The sequence below is a fragment of the Chenopodium quinoa genome, unplaced genomic scaffold (genome assembly GCF_001683475.1).
Source record: "Chenopodium quinoa cultivar QQ74 unplaced genomic scaffold, ASM168347v1, whole genome shotgun sequence".
In the NCBI taxonomy this organism is placed as follows: Eukaryota; Viridiplantae; Streptophyta; class Magnoliopsida; order Caryophyllales; family Amaranthaceae; genus Chenopodium; species Chenopodium quinoa.
In genome coordinates this window covers 2300976-2326002 of record NW_018743196.1, presented here as the reverse complement: position 1 = coordinate 2326002, position 25027 = coordinate 2300976, and the positions used below count along the sequence as shown (strand labels likewise).

Below are 25027 nucleotides of genomic sequence, written 5' to 3'. Positions count from 1 at the left end.
AAGCTTGTAGATGGTGAGTTGTAATTCGAGATCACTTAGGTATGCATAATTTAACAATTTGTATTGATAATTTTGATAGATATAAAGCATTTAGAGCCATAGTCATGGCTATAATATGAGGTCTACAATTGGCCTAAGATATTTGTAGTAGTATATGTATGGTCCAATTGAAAATTTAGCATCTATGCAAGCTTTATGAGTGGACGTGTATAGAAGTGATGAATGAATGTGCTTACTTGACTCGTTATGTTCATGGATTGATTGGCAACGAGGATTGAGATATTAAAAATAGTCTTATGTTTTCTAAAAAGAGAATTGAGCGGTAAATTGACTTTGCAAATCCAAGTGTTAAACAACGAGTTTGAGTCAAAAGCTAAGTCTTAATATATCTATGTTTAGTGATAATATTAAAGTTGCTAATCCATCACGATCAACTGTAAAATCACAGAGCAATGCTTTTAAATAAATTGCATAATCATCTTTCCAGAAGAAATCAATGGAAGTAATTGCATTTTAATAACAATCATAGAAAAATTGCATTATAAATCTAAGGAGTTTACAAATTTCTAAGATAATTACTCATGTTAACACTATAGATTTACCTTAGAGAAATAAAATAAAATTGCAAAAGATATGTAAAAATTGAATTTAAATTTTAATTATAAACTACAATTCGACTAATCATCCTACATCATTCACGTTTTAAACCACAAAGTGAAACTTTCTTATAACAAAAACTTTCCTTAAAAAAAGAAATTGTTTCATAGGTAAAAATGTAAAATGCCTACAATTTAAAATTTAAAAATTGATCATCCCACCCGGTCACCACTAAACGTCTTGAATCTTGATATCATTAAAGTTGATTCATAAATTTAGGTCCAATAAAATAGAATATCTCTATTCTCAACCGTTAGTCCAAAAAATAACACTTCTAACAAAACCTAACCTGATCTAAAATTCCTAATCACTTTCAAAATAATATTCCCAACAAGACATTAAGTCCTAACCCGACTTAAACTCGAAATACTTTAAAATCTAAAACACATCCACTTAACAAAACTTGATGGGGGTAAAAAAAAAAAATTCAAAAACTCCAATAACACAGTGAATGCGAAAAAGCTCTGTAAAACCCCATCCAAGTCTACAAATCGGCAAAATACAACAACGTTTTCCTTTCTTCTGGGTAAAGAACTCTGTAACTAGTTTATTTAAGAAATTAAATAATAAAGGAGAAAGATAAGAAATTACTCAATTTTTTCTTCCAATTATTAAAATACTTTTTCCTGTTTTCTCAATTTCTTCTTCTCAAACCCCCGAAATTCCCTATTACTTCCACGCAATCCAAACTTCTCTCTTTTCCTTCTTTCTCTCTCATCTCTTTCTCACCGTTTGCGGAAAAAAAAATCCCCTTTTTCGAGGTCTAATCGGGTGATATTTGCTGCGCTTTTGTTGTTCGTGTATCAATTGATCATAATAATTTGTGGGTTTTCAGGTAATTTTGTTTTTTGGTCTTTATTTTAATGTTTTACAGGAAATTAAAGTTGGGGTTTGTTTAATTTTGAATTTTGGGGGTGGGATTTCCAGATTATGGTTAATTACTGAATTGAAGTATTGTTTGATTATCCTTTAATTGGTAAAGTATTGGTTGGGTGTTGAATTGACTGAATTTTTAGCTGTACTTGGAATTTTTTGATAGTTAATGTTGTTAATTTAATCAAATTATTGCTAATTGAGTTAAATTTATTACATTTTTGTAACCCTTGATTTTAGTCATTTGGTTCATCTTCGTTAATTGGATGTGCTATGGAATTTAAAGCCAATTTGTACTAACTTGAATGTGTGTTAATATTTGTTTTGCTATGAAAATACTGAATTATGATACCACATTTTGATTTATTTTGACTTATTTTGACTTATGAGATGGAGGATGAAAGGTCTTACTACTGTGATGACTTTGAACATATTGGATTTATATGGGTTATTCAGCATATGCACAGATTATGTTCACCCTAGTGGTTGCATGAAGACTTCTAAACTACAAAATTTGAAAATTCCATGGATTCTTGATAATTGAGCTCATATTAGTTATGGGATGCTTCTAGGAGTTCTGGCGCTGAACACTTATAATGTCACTACATTGCTTATCTGTCAATGCTGACAATTTAGATTTATAGCTGATATAGCACTGAACTTGTTAGGGAATCGCGGTGGTTCTCTTTGCCTGAAATTTTCCAATTCCAGACTTCCAGCCCTCTTATACATTATAGTTACTTGTTTTCGATTAATGGTGTAGTTAACTCAGTGGGGATACATAGTGCATCTAATTTTGGCTCTTGTGGGTTTTGTTGTTTTTATTGAGTGTGTTATTATTGTATCAATCTCAGGACCTTCATTTGATTGTTAACTCAGCAGGCATACATAGTGCATCAATCTCAGGACCATCAGCATCTAATTTTAGCTCTTGTGGGTTTGAGCGGGGAATGGACTTACCGTATACAACTACTGCTGTTGCTTGCAAATAATGTCCAATTGGCAAGGGGGTAGAAATGCTTTGAGCATATTCAAGTGGAAAAAACCTGGTGATCCTTCACTATCCATTGGCCTACTCAATGATATTCCTCCTGAGATCGAACTATCTGAATATGGAAGGGTGCCGAGTCCTGGTAGCGAAAGCCCTTCTGGGCTACTTAACGGGGAGAGCCTGAAAGTGGAACCTATTGCTGATTTGGACCTGTTCTTTGAAAGGCTGTATAGCTACTATTGTGAAAAAGGACTTTGGTGCATCATTGTGAAGTGGATAGTTGAACTCTTGAGTCTTGCTTTTACAATATGCTTTTCAGGATTTTTCTTACTATTCGTTGACTGGAATGGTCTCCGCAATGCTAAATGTGGAATCGATGCTGTTGAATCTGGAACTAAGCCCTGTGACCTTGCAATAGAAGCTCTCCATGCGCATCCATTAACCCCACTTACACTTCCCAAGGCAATTATTCTTGGGTATCTGGGTATATTTTCCATATATTGGGTCTTCTGTTTTCTAAGGTTTTTTGCTCAGCTTAAGGAGACTCTTAGGATACGCCACTTTTATTACAACTGGTAAGCTTATATAAGCACAACTTTGTATTTGCTATATTCCTCATTCTCTCTCTGGTCTTTCTCGCCCTTTCTCTATTGTGGCAGGGGTATGATGGTGATATGGTGTTGCCTCTTGATTTGGGAATACACTAATTTAAGAATGCGTTCTTTGCAGTCTCCATGTTACAGATGATGAGTTGAAGACCATGCCATGGCCTTCTATACTTGAAAAAGTGGTTCGTGTTCAGAATTCACAGAAGCTATGTGTTGTGAAGGATCTGTCAGCTCATGAAATTGTAATGCGATTGATGCGGAAGGAAAATTACTTGATTGGCATGATCAACAAGGGGATTCTTGCTTTCCCTATATCTAAGTGGATCCCTGGTGCTGGTCCAGTTGTCAAGTCTGGCCCTAATAGGGGCCGTCAACGCCTCATATTGACAAAGACACTTGAGTGGACCTTGAATTGGTCCATATTACAGAGCATGTTTGACAGGTAATAATTGCATGACTATAGTACTGCCTTCGTCCTTTTTTACTTGCAACATTTCTATAGTGTAAATTATTCACATACTCAACTTCAATTACAATTTCGTGATTTATGCTATATTAAAAAAAAAAGTCATATGGGTCTTGTTAGATTCATCTCAATGTTTACTTTAAGAAATTTAGTTTTATAATTTTTTTACAAACACATGATTAAAGATAAATAAATGGTTGAAGATACATTGGCTAACGTGAAAACAAGAAAATTTGAAGTACGGAGTAAAGTATAAGCCGATGAATTGTTTAATTATTTTTTCATTTCCAAATTTAGAATGTTATGTGGAATCCTTGGCTGTTATGTCCGTTCCTCTCCCACATCTTGTTCACTTCATTTCATGAGAATTTTGTTTTTGCTTGCGGTAGAAGGTCACTAGTCCTTCACGGGTCAATCTTATGCATGAAAGTCCTATCCAATCATGTTTCACTTCTTTGCTTTGGGATTGCTTTCTTTCATGTGCTGAAATCTGTACGAAATGACTAACTTTGTCATAAACTTTAACGGAAACAAGCTTCTACTAACTGTGGTTAATACACTAATACAGACCTTAAAGGTATGGCTGCCTTCATTTGACCCTTGTATTATGTGCTGAGTGTTGCTGGTTAGTTTTGTTCTTATAGTTTTTCACCATCTTCTTATTCAAGTAAGGCAACAAGCCTTGATGTTTATGCTGATCAGTTGGTAATGGATGCACAATAAGCTGAGTTCTTGTTTTATACTGAATATTTTGACTATGTTGATTACATCTTTGTTCGTTGTTATGAGAAAGCAGTTTGTTTTTGTGAACTATATATCTGTAACGAGACCATGATTTAACTTCTCTGAGATTTCTCTTCATATGTTTCCCTTCTATTAATGTTTCTGTACAAGAGAAGCTTTGGGATTTGATGCTGTGTTCATTTAGTGGCTGAAAAGCTCTTTTATGCCTGCAGGAAATTCTGTATCAGGGAGGAGTTTGTCTCAAATCCCGGTGCTTTGAGGAAAAGACTTGTAGTAGTTGGACTGGCAATGCTTCTTCTTTCTCCATTTTTAGTAATATTCATGCTGGTTTATCTCTTCTTGAGGCACGCTGAACAATTCTATAACCACCCAACAACAGCATCATCTCGAAGATGGTCAAATTTGTCAAAGTGGATGTTTAGGGAATTTAACGAGGCAAGTATTTCTACACTTTGTGTTTTATTTTGTTTTTCCTGTGGCATGGTTTTGTTGTATCATTTTGGTATTTAAGTTTGATTGTGTTACTAGTTTTGGACATACTCTCCCTGCCCTATGTTAATTTTTAATTTAGGAAAAGGTTGATTAGAAAGGAACATCATTTCTTATAACTTTCCTAGGCTTTACCATATAGGTTTATGTAATATACAAATTTATAGACTGATGATAATAGAAACTTGGCAAGTTTTTGGGGAGTTTTCAAATAGATCAATGTGACAACTAATATACATAACTCCAAAGTACTAACCAAGAAGCAAGGAGAGCATTTTGATTTTTGAAGCAATCCAGAAAAAAATTCAGACATCCATGCAATTCATAGTTCCATATGTTTAATAGCTGATATTTACTACCAGTATTACATTGTACTTGTAAATTTATTACGTAGTATTTTCTTTATTTCCCTTAAGTTTTTTGTTTATTTGAATCTTTCCAGGAACATATAAATATTTGAACATACTCCATTGTACAGCAATTTGATGTGTCAAATTGTCTATCAAATTATTCTTGGATCTATACTCTATACTGATCTAAGATATTATACTGGTTTGTGTCAAAAAAAAAGATATTATACTGGTTGGGGTTATCAGCTAGAGTGTGGTTACAGAATTGCAGATTGTGCAGCACATGGATTGTGCTATGCTCTACCCTAAATGCATGGCGCCTCAGCTCCTAGGCACACTTTTTTATATACTTGTGGGGAGGAAAATCCCTTTACAAAATTTTACTTTCATTTCCACTAGGAATTTGCATGAAAGTGAAAAATAATAGTTAGTAAATCAAATTTCCTTTCTCTTCCCTTCATATCTATTTAAGAACCAAACGTTGGAAAATAAAATCTCTTTTCTTTCCCTTCTCTGTCTTTTATTTTCCCTTCCCTTCATTTCTCTTTGTTTTCTTTACTAATATTGAAATAGAAGGGGGGTCTAAGGCTAAGGGCGATGAATAAAGCAATAACAAGAACAAAGCCATGGTCCCAAAATAATTTGGGGTCAGATAACATGAATCGTCATGAGGAACCATCCGATATAGAAAAAGGGATGTAACAAGGTTAATCAGTTGATAGAGTTTGAAAAAAGGTGTGTAAAGTGAGAAAAAGAAAGAGCATCCAAGTAAAAATTAAGAGAGTTTTATAAGGAAACCAAGAATATAATTCATGGGAGTAATTAATATAATTGAAGAAAGTTTTAAAGGAAGGGTAAAAACATGGGAGTAATTAATATAAAGGTTTCAGAAAACTCTAAGCTAGGGAAATCAATAAAGCTCATAAAACACAAACTGAGTAATATAATAAAAGTAAATAATAAGATTAAATAAACAAAAGTATGTATACAATCATGACATGTTGACGAGAATTATCCCCCTCCACACCGCCCTATCCAACACCATATTTTCCTAAATCCCCAAAGCACTCATATCACTCTCAATCACCCTCTTCCAAGTTTTCTTAGGTCTTCCCCTACCCCTTGCGATCCCAACAATTTGCAACTCTGCGAGCCTTTTTACTAGAGCCTCACTTGGTCTCCTTTTTACACGGCCGAACCACCTTAAGCGATTCCCCCTCATCTTGTACTCAATCAGTGTCACCCCGACTTTTTCTTGTATCTCATTCCTCAACCGATCCTACATTATAGTAAATTGACATGAAGTGGGGATCTATGACAAATAATGTGCCTGTACAACATTATTGAATGTTATAACAGTTTTAGCTTTAGCTTCTAATTCATTTGCCATTGGGCTATATATAGTTACAATGTACATCCTATAAAGTAAAACTCAAGAACAAAATTGCAGAACATGCAGTACTGAATTCTGATATAGCATACTTATTAGGATGCAATTATAGCTTTTCATCTGTTGACATAGATTTTTCCAACTGCAGTCTTCGAGCCTTTGGTGTCCTGAACCTTATTTTATCTCCATGTTCTCTCCGTACCTACAGGAAAGATCTGATCTATGGCTTTGTGGCCCTAGATAATGGTTCTGTTAAAGATATTTTTGTCAGGAAGTGGCAGTCCTATTGTGTTGGTGGTTGGTTGGGCTATGATGGCAATATGGAATCTAGCTTGCTGATATATTCATGCAAGGATTGTTGCGTACTAGGGTGGCCTAAATATATCCTAGTTGGCTTAATTCGAATGAGTTCGTGCCTCACATTTTTTTTAAAGTTGACACAATTATTAAGTTTAGAATATGGGAGGGGTATTGGAAGTGATATGTGCTTTCTAAAATGAGGGGAAAATGGTAATGTAAGTAGACGCAAAAAAGCTGAAGAGACTACGAGCCTGTGATAATGTACAAAAGTTTGACATATTCATGTCTGCCACTTCCAAGAGTTCAATTATTGTAGTGCCGCGTGAGGACATAACATTCAGTGTATTGCTTTTCAGTTGCGTTTAATATACGCCAAAATTACATTCTGTTTGTCATGGCTGGCTCATTGGTAGCAATAGGAGTATTGAGATTATACCTGTAGGAGCTCTTGTGAGTTTAGTTTGAAAATAGAATTAATGAGCTTCTGTCTGTAGTGTCTGTAGGCACTAGGCAGTGTTAATCACACTAGAAGGGATTACTGTTTAGGAGCTTATATCAACTTGCAGTTGCTACATTCAACTATGCTAGTGACATGGAGGTTGCTTGCTTGGTGGTTTTACAGTTTAATGACTTAAGGACTGTGAATCGTCCGCTTAGGAGTTTTTAAGCTCTTCCGATAATTTAGAAATCTGTGATTAAGTAGTGAAATCTCAAGATGCCATACTGAACTATGTAGAAAACAAACACCCTTTGTGTAGCCGTTGAACGATTGAGATATGAGAACCTGTTCTTAAACTTATTTCTGTTCATCATGTATGAATTAGCCATCAACTATATTTTTCATTTTGTTTCAAGGAATGGGTAGGGTTGGGGGTTGTAATATTATGGTGCTAACATATTTGGAGATCAAATGTAAATTATTTAGGTATAGACAAAAGGTGTATTAGAAAGTTGATTGACTCCAATGCCCTAGCTGCATCAAGGTGATTTAGAAACTGATGAGTATTGTGAAATGTAAAATAATGTTTTATCCAACACCCGAAATGTTCTGCATAGTGTTAAGATGATGTGCCCATAAAATTTTCTGTACCCCTATTCCTTGATGTTGTCATTGACTTTTTATCCCCCTGCATTGTAGGTGGAACACTTCTTTAGACACCGCATAAACAGCAGTGTCATACATGCTTCAGATTACTTGAAACAATTTCCATCTCCCATAATTTCAGTTGTTGCTAAATTCATCTCATTCATATCTGGAGGCTTTGCGGCGGTGCTGATCATTATTGCTTTGCTGGATGAATCTTTGCTGGAGGGCCATGTAATTTCTTCTTCTTTTTTTGTACCTTTTGAATTCACCACAGAAAATGGACCCTATGTATGTTGATACAGTGGCTGACAATCTATTATAATGCCTTTTTGTTGTAATTCTTGAAGATATTTGGCCGTAATTTGTTTTGGTATGTTGCTGTATTTGGAGCAATTACGCATATCAGCCGGGATGCTGTGACAGATGAGCTTCTAGTTCTTGACCCCGAGGGCACAATGTCCTTGGTGGTTCAGCACACTCATCACATGCCAAAGAGATGGCGTGGTAAAGAAAATACAGAGATGGTCAGGATGGAGTTTGAAACTTTATTTCAGGTAATTTCATAGGCTGGAAACCTGATGCTGTTTTAGTTGTTTAATCTTTGGCTAACTAAATAGCATGGGGCTACAAATGCTTAATAAATTATGTATTTTTGCAGTATACAGCAATGACGTGGCTGGAGGAGATGGCCTCTATATTTTTAACTCCTTATCTGCTCATATATGTTGTGCCAAAGGTTATTAATTTTTCATTTAAATTAAATCACTCATTTCTTACTTGGTTTGAATGACTTTAAGTTTATGCTGTGTCTTTATTGCAGAAAGTTGATGACATTCTGCAGTTCATCTCTGAATTTACGGTATACATAGATGGAGTTGGTGATGTTTGCAGGTTTGTGTATCAACAGCTTATGTTTCGTTTGACCTTTTGTGAAATGCTACCTCCTGTTTTACCCAGTGTATCTCATTCTTCTTGCAGCTTTAGTGCCTTTGACTTTCAAAAGCATGGCAACGGCAATTATGCTTCTCCATACAATTCAATTCCCACCCTGAGGAGCTCCCAAGGAAAGATGGAAAAATCTTTTCTGAGGCACGAGTTTTCTCGACTTGCACTCATTTTCATGCTACTTTTGTGTTGTTGATGTTGTTAACGTATTTAAGCTGTCTTTTCTGTTTACAGCTTTCAAACCAGCTATCCCTATTGGCAATCAGATGCTCAAGGGATGCAGTTTCTAACCACTCTCAGAGCATTCCGGAATGAAAAGTTGAGAAGGCCTAATCCTGGATGTGGGCATTCACCACCCAGAAGGTGGCAACAGAGTCCAAGTTTGATAGATCAGAACTCCAGAAACAGCTACTTCAGAAGAGAATCGCCTTACAACAGTCCTGCACCGGGTTATCATTTGGGCTCTCTGTGGCTTATCGAAACTGATCCTAAAACTCACCCTTACCTTCTCGATTGGTTTTATGTGTCCGGGGCTCGTCATGTTATTGGTACTAATGACATCCCATCAGTTTCTATGGACATTGATAATGATCAAAGCAAAGAATTCTGGAAGCCATCCTTAAACATTGAAGCCAATCATGGAGAAAGTTGGCCTAATTTCTTTGAGAATCGGTCAAAGAGCCATCTAGAAGCTTCCACATCATCTCCAGTCTTCCCGGAGGAGGAAAGTGTTCTGCGGCATCACGACTCAAGCACTATGCTGCCATCTGCTAGGAGCCACTGGTGGGACCGTGGTGGGCCTAGCAGTGCAGAGCATCAACAAGCAAGCTTTCTTGAGCCTCCTGAGTTTCAACACCATGGTGGATCCCAACAAGGCAGCTTTCTTGAGCCTCCGCTGTTCAGATACAATGGCAGGCCCCAACAAGCCAGCTTTCTCGAGCCTCCTGAATTTAATCGTCACAATGCCAGTGATTACTACGGAAGCCACTCAGAGAGGAGCATAGATGAGCACGAACAACCATTGGATTGGGGCAACTACCACCGGTTGTCTCGAACAACTGATCCTGTTGAATTTGGTACTAGTGGTGGCGATTTTAAGCTCCATTTTGATGATGTCTATAAACCTTCAGAATCGCCTACCATAAATATAGATTCTAGAGACTTAGCCCCTGATACATATCAACTTATCAAGTGAACTAATTCTTGATCCCCTACACGGAATCGTTTTTTTTTTTTTTTTTTTTTTTTTTTTTTCATTTCTTGGGTCTTTTTGGTACATAATCTTAGGGCTATTTTCTCCTTTTTGTTTGGTACAAGGAGAACAGAAGATCGAAATTCTTTGTTGTACATAATTCATGTCTTAGAAAAAAAAAAAAAGAAAAAGGTTGCATTTAGAATTGACCTTGCCTCTCTTTCTAGAAATGTACAAAGAAAAACTTGCATTCTAGGTTGCTCAAAATCCTTATCTTGTTTGTAAGTATGCAATTGCTGCTAGCTATTAATAAATTTAGAGGTATTTTGGTCATATTGGTTCAACTACATACCTTGTACATTCAGTCATTCATGATGTTATTCACTTGCTCTTTAATAGCAAGTGAGCAACCACACCAATGATATAAAATTATACCACGTACATTGTCATGGAATAAGAATGACATTAAACATTTAATTTTTCCTTTATTTTTTTTATATAAAAATAGAAGTATAAGGAGTATTTTCTTTCTTTTTTTATTTTTTTTCTAAAATTGGTCCAAATCGGTCAAGTTAGGTCTTATCAGTCCCGATCCTTAATTAACTAGTTCCAATCTCCGGTCTTGAATTTCGAATACTCCCTCCGTATTTTATTATTTGCTCCACTCTCCCTTTGCGGTCGTATTTTATTATTTGTTCTATTTTCTTTTTTGGAAACCTTTCATCTATTTATTGCGAGTAATTTTTTCCTCTAATAGTAGACCTCTAACTATCATACTTTAATATTTTCATATTCTCTCCTCTCAACTATCATACTTTATTTGTTTTTCCACCGACCCTACTTCCTTTAGATTTTAATACGAATAGTTTTTACTATTTGATCTAAAATTCCGCGTATGAAAAACTCTAGCCTCTATTGTCAATTTTGAAGGGGTTTCCATCAGATTTCATAGGTGGAAATCCCCAATCATTATTTTCTTTTAAGCTTTTTTTTTTCCTTAGATTATAATAATGTCTCCGTCGAAAGAAAAAGTTTATCTCCTACGAAAGATAAAGTTTTTTTTATATCTCCTTCGAAAGACAAGGTTTTTCGGACTCTTTCGAAAGACAAGGTTTTATTTGAGTTTAATTTGTTCCTTAATTATGCGGGGCTATGATTGATTATTGCTTCGATTTGGTTACGACATCAGCACAAGAATTTACGTTCTCTCAAAATTGCGAAGCGACGACGGAACCACTCAAAAAGTTGTATGAGACAACGAGTAGAAAATGTGCTGAATTGCTATACGAGTATTTATTTATTTTATTTTTTTGACGAAAGTATTCATGTACTCTGTATTTGGATTCTTAGGGCCTATTCTCTTACGTTGAAATTCAGTTCAGTTCAGCTCAGTTCAGTTCAGCTCCTAATTTCCTTCTCTTGTAAAATATTCATTTCAGTTCAGTTCAACTCAGCTCAGTTCAGTTCAATTCAGTTCAGTTTAGCTGAGTTCAGTCAATGAGAACAGACCCTTAGTCCTTCCTCAATTGATTCTTATTAGATTTTGTTAAATTCGTTTTTCAATATCATTAAGGAAAAATGAAAACTAATAACTTTTTTTTTTTTTTAGGCAACCAATAACCCACTTTTGCTCTATCTTCTCTTAATAATCCCACTTTTCAATTATTCCAAAACATTCCCACATTTCACCCTATTCTTTTTCTAACAATCCTCAAGCAGTTGGATTATTTTGGTAACCTGTTTTTCTAGGTTAGTTGCCACGTGTTGCTATTTAACAGGTATATTTCATTTTTTGTAAAAAATAAAAAAATAATAAAAAAAGAAAAAACACAACCCCAGCCTCGTCCAACCTATGGCCTGAACGACCAATTGACCACCCCACCCCCACCCCTTGCGCCGCCCCGGAAATTGATTGAAGCGATTTCCGTGAGCAATGTCGGAAGTGATTATTATTTTGATGTTAGGGTTTTCATCGAGGTTATTTGCTGTAACTACAATTTGTTCTTTGCTTAATTATTTATGATTGATTTCTTTGATTTTTATCATGCTCGATCAATTTATGTCCCTAAAAAGGAAATGTCACAATAAGCTGTAAACCTTTTACTTTTGATAAATATTATTTTGAAGAATTATGTGATAATGAAGGGAGGTGGGAAGGTCTTTTAATAGAAGAAATGGATGAACTTGCTATGTTTTATAGGGACTTTGGCACGAGTGTGTGTGTTGAGAATTCAAACTGTTTGGGTCCAATTTAGTCCAATTGGGCCTAGATATTAAATGATCCAATTAAAAGCCCAAGGTCAAGGTTCAACTCTCCAATTGTGCTAAAGTCAAAGGTCAGCCCACAAAGCAAGCCAATTGGGCTAAGGCCCAACCTCTCCATGTATGATGAGGTATAAAAGCCATCATTATTGATACATTTAGGGGATTGATTCATAGATTCATTCAAGGATTCATTCATATGTTCATTCATATATTCTGATATATTCCATTAAAGCCTCAAGCAACAAACTCTCTTGCATAGTGTCCTCTTCTTACATATTGTACTGACTTTAGCATCGGAGGGGCCTTCCTCGGCAACACCCCCGAGGCTAGTTTACGTGTGTTTACTGTGCAGGAAACCTTCGGCTCAACATAACTTGGACCGAATCCAGCCTTCTCCGTTTCAGCGGACCTTCGGCAAGGTCCCATTGTTTTCACCCAAAACAATTTGGCGCCGTCTGTGGGGACGACTTTCAAAAATCTTTAAGCCAAATTCCTAACCAAGATCATCTTGCAATTATCTTAGCAGCAATGGCTAAGAACCGCAAGAGCAAAAGCCTCCGTCAAGGAGCGGGCGAAAAGCCTAAAACCCCTACACCATCACCCTCGCCGGACCGGAACTCTCCCAAGGGTGCCGGCTCGGGGGGAGGATCATACAAGGAGGATTCCCTATCTCCCGTAATTCATGACTCTCATTATAGGCCGAGTCACTCTCGGTCTAGCAGGGATGAGTTCGATCATAGGACACATTCAGTGTCCCAAAGCCAACCATCGGCTGCACGCCCTCATTCCCACACTCGGCCGAGGACCCCTTTGACGGGGCCCAGCTCGGAAGAGGTGGCAAGAGCGCTGGCAGTACTCATGGAGGCGATGAGGGCACAAAATATGCCACCACCTCGTGATCGAACTCCTCCGCATACCCGGCATCAGCGGAGGAAGTTAGACCATGATGGTGGGAAGCTTCCTTCCTTCCGGGAACTGGAAGAGTGGGAGGAGGATTCCTGGAAAAATGAAAAACAGAGGAAAAAGAACCCTCAATTTTTAAAAGGATCCTCATCCTCAAGACCAGAAGCGCATAAGAGCAGCAGCTCAGCTTCTCGGCCAGAATCTACTCACCGAGAACCTGAGACTGTTCGCAGAAGTGTCCTTGACCGACTCGGCAGCAAGGAACCGAGCGTGCACAGTCGCCTCTCGTTCCCTGCAGCCGAGGCCCAGACTTACCAGCCAGGGACGAAAACCACTCCTACCTCTCTAAGAGGGCGGAGCGCGGTCCCTTCGGCCAGGAACAAGGGCAAGGCCGTTATGTTACCCGCCAGTTCACCATTCGAGCAATGGATACTGGAAGAGCGCGTACCCACGGTTAAAATACCGTCGCACATCACATATGACGGGACCACGGATCCGAAGGATCACGTGGCCTCGTATGAGAGTCATATGCATCTTTGCCCCAGATCCGAGGCGACTTGGTGCAAATATTTCCCAACCACTCTCAAGGGGGTCGCGCAAGCGTGGATCTCCAAAGGAGTAAGGCAAGGCTCCATAACAGGGTGGGATGATCTGTCCTCCAAGTTCAGGAGCAAGTTTTCCACGGCAAACCGCCGAGAGAAGACTACCGCAGAGCTCATGAGTCTGCAACAGGGGGAAACCGAAAGCCTCCGAGACTACCTGACCCGTTTCAGTAACGAGTCATCAAGCGTCTCCCAGCTGGACCAGGGGCTAGCCGTTTTTGCAATGCAGAATGGCCTTCAGCCCGGAAAGTTCCTAGACTTCATGGTCATGCATACCCCGCAGACCTTGGAGGAAGCTCTTAATGCTTCGGATAAGTTCATCCGAGCCGAAGAATGGAACAAAGCGAAAACCCAACCTCAATTCGGGGGAGGGAAACAGAGACAAATACCCTTGTCTGAAGGCCAAGGCCATAAGGCAAAGGGAAAGTCAAAGGCCCCGGAGCAATCTTTGGCCATCGACCCAAAGAAGGAAAGATCTGCCTCATACACAGGCAGATACGAGTCCTACACTCCGCTCTCTCTTCCACGCGCCAAAATTTACAGCGTGACGAAGGAGGAGCAGAGTTACCGAAAGCCGAGACCACTCCCAGAGTGGTATCAGCGAAAAAATAAAAATCAGTGGTGCGAGTTCCACGAGTCTTCGGGACACAACACTGAGGAGTGTATCCAACTGAAGGACCAGATAGAGGACATGGTCCGGAAGGGATACTTGAAAAAATACATCGCGGATCACCGCGAGAAAAAAGAATCCGAGAGGTCAGCAAAGGACCCTCGGCAGGACCTCGACTTCCCCCGGAAAAACAGTAAAAAGCCGGAGGGGAAATTCCCTCCGATCAATGTTATCTCGGGAGGAATATACTCTCGGAGGGAGCACAAGCGCCACCTTAGAGGTTTGACTCACCAGGTGAACAACGCTGACATTCAATCTCCCCAGTCGCCGGTGCCGAACATGACGTTCACAGCCGCCGACTGCCGGGGGATTACGTTCCCTCACGAGGATCCGTTGGTGATCATCGCCACGGTGGCCAACCACGACGTCAGTAAGGTCCTTGTTGACGGTGGCAGTGGAGCAAACATTCTGTTCCGAAAGGCCTACAATCAAATTAAGCTGAAGCCCAAGCACCTTACGCCGGTACCTTATCCGGTATCCGGGTTCAATGGGGCTTCAACTTATCCAGATGGGAAGGTGACACTTCCTGTCACCATCGGTTGCGATGAGGCTGCCCGGAACGTCATGATTGAATTTTTGGTCATCGACGCTCCTTCAGTGTACAACGTGATTTTGGGGAGACCCATAATTCACGAGATCCAAGGGGTCGTCTCAACTTATCATCAGCTGATGATTTACGTCTCAGACGCCGGCTTCCCCGAAAGGATACAGGGCAACCAAAAGGACGCCCGAAGGTGCAACTACCTCAAGCCATCCAGTAGTCGCCCAGATGACGACAAGGATGAGGAGGAGAAAGAAAAAGTAAGAGAGCCAAGCACAAAAAAGCCAAAAGGCCTAAGTGCTTCGGCCCAAGGATCTGTGCCCAGAGAAAAAGGGCCCGAAAGGGAAAAGGCTAGCTCTTCAGCTGAGCCGCAAGACTCAGAGAGCCAGCCGAAGAACAAAAAGACTGGGACACCTGCTGACATTGGCAGCAGGCCAGATTCTGAAGAGTCCAGTCCATCGGCAATGGACATGGACCAACAGACTGAAACAGTTGAGTTGGCCGAAGGAGACGGTGAGAAATGTGTAACAATCGGGATGGACCTTGATCCGAACACCCGTTGTGAACTTATTCAGCTCCTTCGGGACAACAGAGATGTGTTTGCTTTCTCGGCAGCTGATATGCCCGGGATAAGTTCAGACCTCATCTCCCATAAGCTTAATGTTGACCCGACGTGTCGACCAGTTAAGCAAAAGAAGCGGAATTACTCCGCCAATAAGAACCGAGACATCGCAGCCGAGGTCAAAAAATTATTGGAGGCAGGATTCATCAAACCTTGCCAATATCCAGAATGGCTGGCAAATGTGGTGATGGTTCAGAAGCCCAATGGTACCTGGAGGATGTGCGTTGACTTCACGGACCTAAATAAGGCTTGTACAAAGGATTTCTATCCTTGCCGAGGATCGATCAGTTAGTCGATTCGACAAGTGGCCATGCCTAGCTTAGTTTCATGGACGCATTCTCGGGGTATCATCAGATCTTTATGCACCCCGACGATCGAGCAAAGACAGCATTCGTCACGAACGCTGGGGTGTACAATTACAAAATGATGCCCTTCGGATTGAAAAATGCGGGGGCAACCTATCAAAGGCTGGTGGATCAAGTTTTCGCCGATCAAAAGGGCCGAAACATGGAAGTCTATGTTGACGATTCGATCGTCAAAAGCAAAAAAACTAGAGGACCATGTAAAGGACCTGGCTGAAACTTTCGCCACCTTGAGAAAACATCAAATGAAGCTGAATCCGAAGAAGTGTGTCTTCGGCGTGAAGTCAGGGAAATTCCTTGGGTTCATGGTCAGCAAAAGGGGGATTGATGCCAATCCCTCTAAAGTCAAAGCGGCACTCGACCTTCCTGAGCCGAAAACGAAGCGGGATGTTCAGCGGCTCACCGGAAGAATGGCAGCCCTCTCGAGGTTCATTTCCAGAGCTTCGAATAAGGGGTTACCTTTCTTCAAAGCTCTGAAACTCCCGAAAACAAAAGAGCTCGTTTGGGAGGAAGAGCAAAAAGACGCCTTTAAACAGCTTCGGGAGCATCTGGCTCAACTCCCAACGCTGGCTAGCCCAACTGAAGGAGAAACTTTATACCTATATGTGGCCGTTAGCCCAGCCACCATCAGCGCAGTATTGCTGAAGGAAGAGAGTAAAAGTCAGCAAGCGATCTACTTCGTCAGTCATACACTGACGGATGCCGAGACTCGCTATCCTCTACTCGAGAAAGTTGCTTTCGCAGTAGTAGTAGCTGCTCGGAAGCTGAGGCCCTATTTTGATTGCCATCAGATAGTGGTCTTAACTGATCAGCCGTTGGAAAAAGTTCTCGGCAAGGTTGAAAAATCTGGTAGGCTAGCCAAGTGGGCTTTTGAGCTCACCGAATTCAGCATCAGCTACCGTCCGAGGGCTGCCATTAAGGCTCAAGCTCTAGCGGATTTCTGTCCGAATGCTCATACCAAGAAGCGCTAGACAGTGAAAAGAAAGTTTGGACCGTGTTTACGGATGGGTCTTCCACCGAAAACGGTTCGGGGCAGGAGTAGTGATAACTTCTCCCGAAGGCAAATCCTTTGAGTATGCACTAAAGTTTTCTTTTAAGGCCTCGAACAATGAAGCCGAGTATGAGGCAGCAATCGCCGGCCTAAAATTGTGCATCTCCTTGGAAGCCGATCATGTCTGCTTAAAAACAGACTCTCAGCTAGTTGCATATCAGATCAGTGGCAGCTACGAGGCCAAAGAGCCCTCCATGATAGCTTATCTTGCCAAGATCAAATCAGTCATTGCAGAGCTGAAAACTTTTGAGGTTCAGCTGATCCCAAGGGGTCAGAATACTCAAGCCGATGCACTCTCCAAACTTGCTAGTTCATCTTTTACCGAGCTGAACAGATCTGTATATGTAGAAGTGCGTCGAGAGAGAAGTGTCGACGAAGCACCTGAAGTGTGTTGCGCTGACCCAGAGCCTAGTTGGATGGACCCCATCCTAGCTTTCAAGCTTCGGGGAGAAACTCCTGAGGATAAAGCTTTGGCCTCCAAGATGAAGAGAACCAGTTCTAGGTTCATTGTCTTCAGGGGGGAACTTCTGAAAAAGTCCTTCTCAGCCCCATTGCTGAAATGCGTGGGACCAACAGATGCAGATTATATCCTACGGGAGATTCACCTCGGCATCTGTGGGAACCACATTGGGGGAAGAACCTTATCCCACAAGGCATTGAGGGCTGGATATTACTGGCCCACCATGATCGCAGATGCTAAGGAGCTGGTTCGGAAATGCGAAAAATGTCAAAAATACGCCTCCAGTTATCCATCAGCCAGCAAGGGATCTTCAGCCGATCCTTAATCCACTCCCGTTTGCCCAATGGGGACTGGATATACTGGGACCATTTCCAGAGGCTGTGTACCAGAAAAAATGGCTGATAGTTGGTGTCGACTACTTCAGTAAATGGATCGAGGCCGAAGCAGCCTCGAACATTACAGAGCAAACTGTCAGAAAATTTATCTGGCAGAATATCATCACTCGCTTTGGCATCCCGAGAGTATTTGTCTTCGATCATGGGAGGCAATTTGATAACTTACCGCTGAAGCGGTATACAGATCAGTTCGGCATCAGACTGGCATATTCAGCGGTATGCCACCCGCAAAGTAACGGACAAGCCGAAGCTGCAAATAAACAGATCTTAAATGCCCTCAAGAAGAGGGTGGAAGATCAAAAGTCCAAATGGCTAGAGGAGCTCCCTGGAACCCTTTGGTCCCTTCGGACAACTGAAAAAGAGGCAACGGGCCACTCACCTTTTGAACTGGTGTATGGTGCCGAAGCCGTCCTTCCAGTGGAAATTGGCTCTGAGAGCCTTCGAGTGCACCACTTCTCGGCTGAGAATGAGCGACTGATGAGGGAATCTCTTGATTTCCTCGACAAAGTAAGAGACTCAGCCCGAGATAGAATGGCCGTCTATAAGCAGAGAATCAGCAAATTTTATAACCGAAGGGTCCATGCAAGGCCTCTCAAAATTGGAGACCTTGTCCTTCGGAATGCTGCTGCAGTTCAGAAAGGCCGAATCCATGGGAAACTCTCAGCTGCATGGGAAGGACCTTATGAAATTTATGATGAGCTTCAGCCAGGGACATACCGACTTCGGCAGTTGGATGGAACTGAGTTGAAAAATCACTGGAACGCTGATGTACTGAAAAAATACCATGTGTAAACCCTTCGGGGCAGAACAATCTTTGTAAGTACATTTTGAACTAATGAAAGGCCTAGGAACCGCCATTTATATAAATGTTTGCAACTTTTTATCCTTTCAAAATTTTCTTTGTTCTATCTACTCTTTAAGGGTTTTTTTATTCAGCCTCGTCTGAAACCTTCGCCTTCGGGTAACTGGGTTTCAGATTGCTGACAAAACTCGTCTTTTTAAAAGAACACAGGTCTTTCAGCTGAAGTCAAACTTCAGTAAGACTTGTTCTCCAAAGACATGAGTCCATGGACAATTCTGGGATATTGCCTTAACTGAGCCTTGTATCCCAGAGAGCCATTATCCGAAACATTGCCTTAAGTTGGCCCTGTGTTTCGGGTATCCATTTTTTAAAGATAGACAGAAAATCAAGGATAACAGCAACAGTTGAAAATTTTTATATCAGCCTCGTCTGAAACCTTCGCCTTCGGGTAACTGGGTTTCAGATTGCTGACAAAACTCGTCTTTTTAAAAGAACACAGGTCTTTCAGCTGAAGTCAAACTTCAGTAAGACTTGTTCTCCAAAGACATGAGTCCATGGACAATTCTGGGATATTGCCTTAACTGAGCCTTGTATCCCAGAAAGCCATTATCCGAAACATTGCCTTCAGTTGGCCCTGTGTTTCGGATATGCGTCTTTTTAAAGAACACTGGTCTTTCAGCTGAAGTCAAACTTCAGTAAGACTTGTTCTCCAAAGACATTAGTCCATGGACAATTCTGGGATATTGCCTTAACTGAGCCTTGTATCCCAGAAAGCTAATATCCAAAGCATTGCCTTCAGTTAGCCCTGTGTTTCGGATATCCAACTTTCAGATGAAGTCAATCTTCAGTAAGACTTGTATCCCAGAAGCATTGCCTTCAGTTGGCCCTGTGTTTCGGATACCCATTTTGAAGAAGTGAAGAAATTGCTTATTCCGCTGAAGTCATACTTCAATTTCTGGGGGGCAAGAAGCACTCTCAGTGCAAGTATGTACGGCAGAATTGAAGAAACAGAAACAGTAAAGCATTCAAAAACAAAGCAACTGAAGAAAAGAGCATCAGATATATAATTCATGCTCAGAAATTGAGCTACAAGTTCAATTAAACTGTATCGGCAGCCGCCCACAAGCGGAAAATAACAGCTGCCGAAATACGTACATAAGAAAAAAAAAAAATAAACTGCTGTACGACAAGGCAAGCTGAAGCAAAAAACAAGGCAAAAAATTCAGAAAGCGGCAAGTCTAAAGTTAAGCACATGATGAACCGCAAGATTCTGAAGACGACTGCCCGAGTTCCTATGCTTCAGCCTGAGGATCAGACTGATCAGCGTTGAGCCCCATGGTGGCCTCAGCCCCAGCAGCAGAAGAAGCGGGCTTTGCACTCTGCCGAGCCTCCCTTTCCCTCTGTTCAGCTTCCAACTCCATTCTCTCAGCTTCCTCCTCGGCTTCCTCAGCCTTAAGGATTTCAGCTTCGGCTGGAGTTGCATACTTCATATGAGGGTCTTCGGGATTCTGGACCCATTCAGCACATTTAGACCAGTCCAGCTTCGGTTCAGCATGAAGGCAGACTCTTAGGCATACTCGGAACCCGTTTCTGAAACCCATCTCATATTCCTCTTGGGTATAGACACGGACTTTGAGTAGAGCCTCAGCATCAGCCAGCTTCTTCTGGGTCTCCTCCAAGTCGTCCTTGGATTTCTTCAGCTCATCAGCGAGCTTGGATGAGGAACCTTTCAGCTCATTCAGCTCCTGCTGAACTTGGGAAGCCTTTGTCTGAGCTTGGGCCACTTCAACTTTTTGTGTCATCAGTTGATCCTCAGCCTCATGGAGTTTAGCTCTCTGAGCTTCGGCAGCAGCAGCAGCCTCTGAGAGTTGGACATCTTTGGCCCGGAGCAGCTCTTCAGCAGCCATTCGGCTAGCTTCAAGAGCTTCTAGACGTTGCTGCACTTCAGCTTGTGCAGCAGCTCCTTCCTGAATACGGCTCTCAACAGCAGCCTTGAATTTTGAGACGTCCACTCCCATATGCTCCTGGAGGAATTTTTCCCCTTCCATCAGTGGGGGAAAAATTTCCTTCTCCATAGCGTCGCAGAAGGTTTTGAGGGCTTCAGCAGCTCTTTTCTCATACTCCTCACCCTTCTGCTGCTTCTCTTCAGCTGCTGCTTGCTTCAGCTTAGCAAGCTTTAATTCCTCTTCAGCCACCTTCTTGTCGTGCACAGCAGCGTCTACCCTATCTTGTAGGGTATCTATCAGCTCTACAGTGAGAGTCTGATTGTGCACGAACTGAAAACAGGAAGACAAAAAAAAAAAAAAATAATAAATAAAAAAAATATATAGAGCTGAATTTCAGAGGAAATGAAGACAAGGAAAATTACCTGCATCATCAGCAGTTGGTTAGACCTGGCTGGGTCAGGAACTGATCTGCTGGATTCGCCCATCCCAGCAGTGGCCTTCAGCGACCAGATCCTTGCCCTATCTACTTCGGACATGCCAGCAAAATCGCCGAAGTAGGCTGCAGCTCCTTCTCGGTTCTGACCCCATATGAGGTCCCAGATGTGGTCTGGGATTGGAATTCGGGGGGCCGAGAAACCCATTTCTCCAGATTGCAGAGTCTGGAAAGAAGGGAAGGATGACGATGGAGCTTGATTAGCTTTGGATGGCTCAGCATCATCCTTCTCAGAGGAGTCAATTACTATGACCTCCTCTTCTTCAGGGGTGAGGACGAAAGCCTCAACCTCTCTTGCGATGTCTGCCGTGAAGCCCTCAGCACTGGACATCACGGCATCCTTGTTTTCGTGCTCAGCAGCACTCTCCTTAATTTCTTCTTGGACCCCTCCCTTAGATTCGGGAGTTCTCTGATCCACCTCCATCTCAGGAGGTGGCGGAGGGGTCTTTTGAGGTGATTGGGGTGGTGGCCGGGGAACCCTCGGCGATCCATTGCCTTCCTCGGGTTCCCTTATTGCAACGCCGATGGTCATCGGCCTCCTCTGAAAGTCATGAGGGCCGATGATGGCCATCCTTCGGCGCCTTTTCAGAAGGGGCTGCTCGTCCATATCTGAATCTGAAGACTCTCCTTGTATTTGGTCTTCGGGACGAGCAGGAGCTTTCCCTTCTCTGTGTCTGTTACTCTCTTCAGACTGTAACAGACAGGGGGAAGGAAGAATGTGAGTAAAAAAAAAAAAAAAAAAAGGAAGAAAAGAAAAAAGAAAAAGTTAAGTCTGAAAGCTCACCGAGGTCTTCAGCAAAGCCTCGTCTTCTTCAGCTGCTCTAGCTGCAGCTTCTGCTTCAGCAGCTCTGGAGGACCCTTCTCCTCCTTCGCAAGCTTCGAGAACCCGTGCAACCTCTTCGGCTGTGCGGGCAGCTTCAGCTTCTTCGTCCAGCAGCTGAAACCAGGGGTCTCTCTTCTTCCACCAAGGCTTCTGCCTCTGATACAGAGCAACAGCCTCAATTTGGAAGTGGGAAGAGTCTAGATGAACTTCCCTATGCCTCGGCTCAGTGATAGACGGGGCCCGTTCAGTTACAACTCGTTCTCGGTTGACACCAAGACGAGCGTAGTTAATGCCAACGTTGGTCTCGTCCCGCTCTGAAAAAAAGAAAGGGGAAAGGTTAGCTCAGATAGGTTGGCACAGCATAAAAAAGCGAAGCGAGAGAAGAAAAAGAGATAGTTAAAAAGCCTCGGCCCCAGCCGAAGAAGCTTACCATCCTTAAACTTTCGGCTGAGGCCAACAGCTGCTAGCATGTTCTCTTGGAAAACGTAATGCGTATCGGGGAGCCAAGTCTCCGGGATATGCTGCATTCGGCCACTGCCCCCCCGGTTCGGCAGCTTGCCGAAGATATGTTGCTGATCCAGGTTCGGATCCGCCCCGTTATCTGCGGGGGGACCTAGACTTCCCATTTCGGGATCAGGCTCAGCGAGGTACCGGGGAGCGCTGAAGACGCAAGGGTGGCCCGGATCTGTGGGTGCCCTAACCCAAATCCATTGACCTCTCCAGTCCTTGTCTGAAGAGTCGTTTGGCCACATGGTTAGGTATTGGGGCCGGGACTCAATCCGGTACCACCCAGAACCATGGCTTCCGTGCCCACTTTGAATATTTGGCACTAGCCGATGGAGCTTTTTGAAGCAGTGCAGGTTCGGCACGTACTTGAAGAACTTGCAGACCCATAAGTATGTCATCACCCTTCGGATGCTGGTGGGAGTTAACTGACATAGAGAGATGTTGTAATGGATCAGCAAGTCTCGGACGAATACGTCCAAAGGGAACCTCAGCCCGTACTGAAGCTGTCTTGTGTACACCCCCACATACCCCGGGGGTGGACGATGGATTCTATCGGAGGCCGAGGGCATTCGGCACCAATACCCATCAGCTTCAAAAATGCCGTAATGCAACTCAATTTGCTCGGCAAATCGATATTGATCGGCATTCTCCACCCACCATGGGTAGGGGCGGTTCTTTATCATGGCCGAAGCAACTTCGGCATTCTCCCATTCTGAAAACCCGGGGAGGATATCCCAAAGGACAGCGGGAACTTCATCATCCCGTCCAGAAGCGCTCGGCTCCTCCGTTCTCTGAGGAGGAGCCGAGGAGAGGGGAGTCGCCCTAATCCCTTCAGCAGGGTCAGACTCTGGCCTTTGTCCATTCCAGGTCCCAATCCTGTTCCTAGGATCGGGAATCGGCCTTGCTCTTCTTGGAGCACGGGCTCTACCTCTAACTCCTCTTGCCATTGATTATTTCGAAGAAAAAAGTCGAAAGAAAAGGGGAAGGAGTTCGAATTCGAAGAAAAATAAACTGAAATCAAAGGAATTTACCTTAATCTGAAGCGAAAGTTGCCGATTTACAAGTTCGTAGTGGCAAGTCTCAGTTTCTAAGCTTAATGCTCGGGGAATTTGCGAAGTTTTGATGCGGGTTCTTGGTTTCTCTCTCGAGAATTCTGGGTTTGTGTTGGTGAATAAGTGAGGAGAGATGACGCGCCTCTGTTTATATCTCCAGGTACGGGATACGAGAAGTCTGCGTTTTAATTTCTCTTAAATACTCCACTAAGTAACCGTTAAACACATGATCTTGTGATTAAACTGCCCATTATCCGTCCAACTTCCACAATCATTAATCGTTGTTATCTCATTAATTACGGTTTAAATTCAAATTTTTGGATTAATTAAATCATTTACTTCCCTCCTTTTCTGAATTAAATCAAACCCGACCCGTCATCCTTCCGAATCGGGTCTGGGGGGCAAGTTGTTTGGGTCCAATTTAGTCCAATTGGGCCTAAGCACTAAATGATCCAATTAAAAGCCCAAGGTCAAGGTTCAACTCTCCAATTGTGCTAAGGTCAAAGGTCAGCCCACAAAGCAAGCCAATTGGGCTAAGGCCCAACCTCTCCATGTATAATGAGGTATAAAGCATCATATTGATAGATTCAAGGGGGGATTCATTCTGATTGATTCATAGATTCATATGTTCATTCATATATTCTGATATATTCCATAAAAGCCTCAAGCAACAAACTCTCTTGCATAGTGTCTTCTTCTTACACATTGTACTGACTTTAGCATCGGAGGGGCCTTCCTCGGCAACACCCCCGAGGCTAGTTTACGTGTGTTTACTGTGCAGGAAACCTTCGGCCCAACATAACTTGGACCGAATCCAGCCTTCTCCATTTCAGCGGACCTTCGGCAAGGTCCCATTGTTTTCACCCGAAACAACTACAGATACCAATCTTCGAGGATGCTGGAAGAGCAGATTCAAGGAAGCATGCTGATGGCGTTACTCATGGAAAGGACGAGCAGAAGTAACAATAGTATAAGTGCTATGCTAACTGCACTGTCCAAAGCACTAAGATGTAACAGTAACGAATTATCTCCACATTGATATTGCAACTTGGAATCAGAGATTGAGGAACCTGCTCCAGCAAGAAACCGGCTTCAGAGGAACCTGATTTAGAGGAGGAGCTAACTTCTATATTTCCACTGAATTAAATGTTTCTCTTGTCCCCAATCTCTAAGAGAAGTTACAGGTATTCATGAGAGAAAAGAGGCACAGTGTTTTAAGATACTTTGTTATTCTATATATCAGTAAAATGCTTCAAGCCCCAAGAAGCTACGGAGCACACAATTTATGCTTATGCAACGCTATGTACATCTCAAAATCAAACAGCTACAGATTTTGTTATTAGTATGAGTGTTCTTACACAACCATCAGCAGCACAAGAATAACTAACACCAAATTTGGTGAATCCTGAAACCACAAAAGCACTCTAGTGCCCTAGGTTGC

At 41.9% G+C, this 25027-nt stretch overlaps 1 protein-coding gene across 4 annotated transcripts; it reads left to right on the top strand.

The window, feature by feature from the left end:
* The first annotated feature begins 697 nt into the window (after positions 1 to 697).
* On the top strand, positions 698 to 10425 carry LOC110733135 (autophagy-related protein 9-like). 4 transcript variants are annotated; one of them, XM_021913159.1, is made up of 10 exons: positions 698 to 1492; positions 2413 to 3096; positions 3251 to 3571; positions 4552 to 4774; positions 8007 to 8186; positions 8303 to 8509; positions 8614 to 8691; positions 8776 to 8846; positions 8934 to 9044; positions 9135 to 10425. In XM_021913159.1, exons 2-10 carry the CDS (start codon positions 2522 to 2524, stop codon positions 10093 to 10095), a joined length of 2727 nt encoding a protein of 908 aa, XP_021768851.1. In that variant the 5' UTR covers positions 698 to 1492; positions 2413 to 2521; the 3' UTR covers positions 10096 to 10425. The 4 variants fall into 4 exon arrangements, with proteins under 4 accessions (XP_021768851.1, XP_021768850.1, XP_021768849.1 ...); XM_021913158.1 differs by having other exon boundaries at positions 2410 to 3096; XM_021913157.1 differs by having other exon boundaries at positions 2385 to 3096.
* The last annotated feature ends 14602 nt before the right edge of the window (positions 10426 to 25027 follow it).

Excerpts from the sequence above, each read along its gene's own strand:
- LOC110733135 (XM_021913159.1), top strand. The coding sequence starts at position 2,522 with ATGTCCAATTGGCAAGGGGGTAGAAATGCTTTGAGCATATTCAAGTGG. Across the intron at positions 3,097-3,250 it reads CGCCACTTTTATTACAACTG|TCTCCATGTTACAGATGATG; the intron begins GTAAGCTTATAT and ends CGTTCTTTGCAG. Across the intron at positions 8,847-8,933 it reads GGAGTTGGTGATGTTTGCAG|CTTTAGTGCCTTTGACTTTC; the intron begins GTTTGTGTATCA and ends TTCTTCTTGCAG.